Raw genomic sequence first — 4,218 nt, 5'->3', positions numbered from 1 at the left:
AACCAGGGACGGCCATCCCCCTTTCCTCCTCCCCGCCCCCCTGCCATTGGCTCCGGGGAGAGGTTGACATCAAAGCCCCGGCCTTATATAAGCCAGACCCTGAAGGGGAGGCCGCAGAAGGGTTAAACTGGTCTCTCTGCATCCTCGTCCTCGCCTGCGACCGAAGCAGGCAAGAAGACGGCGGGCTGTGCGTGTCATCTTCAACCTTATCCCAGAATCTCTCAAAGCCGGTGCCTACCAGAGCGCCGCCCCAGAGCCCACGGGTGGCCCCGGCAGTCTCTGGGGCGCATGGGGCGGCGCTAATCGGGCTGGCGGCGCAGGCCAGGGGCCGCTCCAACATGAACCTCGTGGGCAGCTACGCACATCATCACCACCATCACCACCATCACCATCCGCACCCCGCGCACCCCATGCTCCACGAGCCCTTCCTCTTCGGCCCTGCCTCGCGCTGTCACCAAGAGCGGCCCTACTTCCAGAGCTGGCTGCTGAGCCCCGCTGACGCCGCCCCGGACTTCCCCGCCGGCGGGCCACCGCCCGCAGCCGCGGCAGCCGCCGCCTCCTATGGTCCAGACGCCAGGCCCGGCCAGAGCCCCGGGCGGCTGGAGGCGCTCGGCGGCCGCCTGGGCCGGCGGAAAGGCTCAGGACCCAAGAAGGAGCGGAGACGCACAGAGAGCATTAACAGCGCGTTCGCTGAGCTGCGCGAGTGCATCCCCAACGTGCCGGCGGACACCAAGCTCTCCAAGATCAAGACTCTGCGCCTGGCCACCAGCTACATCGCCTACCTGATGGACGTGTTGGCCAAGGACGCACAGGCTGGCGACCCCGAGGCCTTCAAGGCCGAACTGAAGAAGGCGGATGGCGGCCGCGAGAGCAAGCGAAAAAGAGAGCTGGTAAGTCCGGGGGACCTGCGTGCTCTAGCCAAGGGCGCGGGCGTGGTGAGCACCCGCAGGCCGAATACGCAGTGCAAGGAGTCTGCCTTGCCCTGCGTGAGATTTTGAGAGGCTGTGGGGAGTTCTGAGACGGTCGAACTGTGGGATTGTTTGCGTGGAGGGAGGCAGATTCATGTTTGAATTCATTTGTAATGCGGATAGTGTTTGTAAGACTGAATTTAGACGGAACCTCATCCTTTTCGGACAGGATCATAGGGTCCCTTTTGAGAATCCGTTGGAAGCTTCAGACCCCGAGAAAATGCACACACCATATATTTCACTTACATTTTCGAGGGGTCCTGATTCATCCCTGGGTTCTCCTGGAAGCCAGGTTAAGAATGCTGTAGGAGTTTGTTACTTACATTTGCCTGAATGTGAATTTATGCATATAGACTCAGCTGTTGTTTTCAAAAGATCTTTGCTGGAGAGGCTGGTCTATTTTCATCATTGCACATAGGGAAACTGAGGCCCAGAGCTGGACAGGATGTGGAGGCCACCTACCCAAGGGGTTGTTTACTTCGGTAGAAAAAGTCAGTTTATTCTCTGTCCAGAGGACGTTTCCCTGCTCCCCACTCCCCCCAACTGGTTCCTCAGTCACCTTGATGACTTCTTTTTGGCTTTGGAGATCCCAGTCCCTACTAGGCCTTTCTGGATTCTCTCCAGTGACAATTTCTGGAGGTTGGTTTCAGTGGCCCAGGGCTCTGGGGCCTCTGAAGACAGTGATTCCCAGCCTGGGGAGCCCAACTAGTTTCTCTAGATTGTTGCACTGGGGACCACCACGCGTTGTAGTTGACTAGAGAGCCCCCCTGGGTTTTCTCTGACCTGCAGGAGCAGTGCTAATCTAGGGAAGTCACTTCGGGAGACTGGGAAAGACCATGGTCAGCGAATCTCTAAACCACTGCCTTGGGCTGGAAGAGATGCAGGCCCAGGGATCGGGATGCCTGGTTGGAAGTAGTTATTGGGCGTATCCCCACCCCCGGCATATAGCTGATTTTTTCAAGTAGCCGGGAAAGGGGATCCTAGGCCAGACCGACTTCCTCCCTCATTCGAGGAGACTTCTGAGCGCCCAGAGCCTGTTGGAGGGACCCGGCCCGGTATCCATGCTCAGGCGCTAAAGGAGAAAAGCCGGTGGATGTGTCGCCGGTGCAGGTCCGCGAGCGAGGAAACTGTTGATTTTCACCCCTCCCATTGCAAACCCTGAAGTCCCCCTTCGGCGCCATAAAGCCAAACCTACGAGCAACAGTTTCAACAGCCGCAGCAAATTCTCAATACCAACCCCCCAGAAGCTGCCCAGCCTATCCGGGTCCCCCGGGAACTCGGCGTATAAAGGCAAATTTATGAGCCTGTTTGCCTATTTTGCAAACAAAAATTCGTCACTTATTTAAAGGCTCCCAGTTACTGCTCCCAACACCTTTCACCCCACCCCTACTTTTATTCTACGCCTGGGTGAGCGGAGCAGAAACATTTAAACCTGTCTCTCTCGCCCCCTTTCTTGTGTGTGTCCTCTGGCAGCAGCAGCACGAAGGCTTTCCTCCTGCCCTGGGCCCAGGCGAGAAGAGGATTAAAGGGCGCACAGGCTGGCCGCAGCAAGTCTGGGCGCTGGAGTTAAACCAGTGAGCCGAGGCCTGCGCCGAGGATCCCGCCACAGCTGCCCGACGCAGAGCCCCGGGAGGAAAGAAGGCGGAGGCCAGTGCCCGGCTCTGGATGCCAGGGTCTTATGGGAGCATCCCGCCTAGCCTCCGCTGCGTGCTGGCAGGTCGCCGGCTGCAACTACACACTTCAATCGCACGTGCAATGTCATTTGAAATTGTTTTTAATACATGAAGAGAAAGAGAAATATATATATATATATATAAAACCATCCCCACCCCTACGGCAACCGAGAGGGCGGCTCTTGGCTGCACGATTCGAGAAGGAAGGACTGCGGGACCCAAGCACGCTAAGACGTAACCTTCCAACCCTTCTGGGGCGAAATCAGGACCCCTAAACGCCTTCCCCATTACACTATCTGCCTTTCGTTCTCGCGCCCCTCTCGGCTTCGCGTCAAAACCCTCCGCGCGAACGCGCGTTCTCTCCTCCCTAATTAAAATGCAATAAGAGGAATCAATAGTTTTCTGCCAGGGAAAGAGAACCAAACCAGGAAGAAGAAAGGGCTGCCTTTGTTGTTTTTCCTCAAACAGTGATGTTTTTATTGTATTTTATTTTTTGTCACTGCACTTCCTACTTAGTTCAAGGAAAACGGCTCTTTCCTTCCTTATTCCATTCTTTCTTGTCTTTTCTTCCTTTCCCTTCCTTCCTTCCTTCCTTTGTAAATAAAAACTTTTCCCTATGTTGAAAAGTTTTTATGTATTTAAACTACCTACCATGCCTGCTCTGCTCAGGTGTTTGTTAATTCCCCCCATCCCCACTCTTTTTCTACCTCAAATCTATATGACCACTCACCGTCCCCTCCTTTTGCCAAAGCAGTATCTATGCTCTTGACTAATAAAACATTTTTTGAAATCAGCAGAAGCCTGTGTGATATATTGGCAGCTATCCCCGGTCTGCTCCATCGTTTCTGCTAGTTGGAGAACCTCCTGTTCCTACTACTACTTCTTCTTTTTTTTGATAAATGTCGAACCAAACTGCAAATTAAATCAAGGGCAGGGGGAGATAAAGAATTTACTCCTGGTATAAAAAGCAAAGTTCTCCTTAGAAGATGATGGGGATACATGATAGCTATAATGAACCTAAAGAAGGGAAACCTGGAAATGAATTAGACCCAGAGATGACAGGCTAGGATTTCTGTGGGCCAGCATGTGGGCCTGTCTGTGGATGGGTGTTGCACATCGGTGTCTGCCATCGGCGGTCTGGAGCAAGTGGGAAGGGGGCCCGTCACACAAACGGAAGGCTACACAAGGGCAGGGTAGCTCGGAAGAGGGGAATGCCCTCCGGAATATGTTCACTTATGTGAAATTATGAACCTACAATAATAGTTTGTGCCTTGGTGCAAGAACTCACATGGAGCCCCGTGGCTGAGGTGGGGCCGACAAACGGCTGTGGAACACAGACCCAGCGCACTGTAAGGACTCGGCAAGACGGAGCAGCTATGATCTTAGACGTGAGGGAAGGAAGTTTGTGAGTGCTCATGGTCAAAGTGAGGCATTTCTCCCGAGCAACAACGCACTCAACAAGTATTTGTGCAAGTATATGGATTTGTGCAAAAGGATGGGGTGAGGGGCGTGGTGGCTAATTCGCACACTTCGGGTCCTTGGAGGAGAGCAGCGGTTTTTGAGCCTCCACGTGTGCA

The 4,218-nt window shown here is 54.1% G+C and overlaps 1 protein-coding gene across 1 annotated transcript; it reads left to right on the top strand.

Moving 5' to 3' along the window:
• Nucleotides 1–338: 338 nt before the first annotated feature.
• HAND1 (heart and neural crest derivatives expressed 1) lies at nucleotides 339–3,370 on the top strand. The gene is made up of 2 exons (XM_070374904.1): nucleotides 339–890; nucleotides 2,442–3,370. The coding sequence occupies exons 1-2, from the start codon at nucleotides 339–341 to the stop codon at nucleotides 2,544–2,546; spliced, it is 657 nt and encodes a 218-aa protein (XP_070231005.1). The 3' UTR covers nucleotides 2,547–3,370.
• The last annotated feature ends 848 nt before the right edge of the window (nucleotides 3,371–4,218 follow it).

Source organism: Bos mutus, chromosome 7 (genome assembly GCF_027580195.1).
Source record: "Bos mutus isolate GX-2022 chromosome 7, NWIPB_WYAK_1.1, whole genome shotgun sequence".
Lineage (NCBI taxonomy): Eukaryota > Metazoa > Chordata > Mammalia > Artiodactyla > Bovidae > Bos > Bos mutus.
This window is presented reverse-complemented; position numbering and strand designations above follow the sequence as displayed.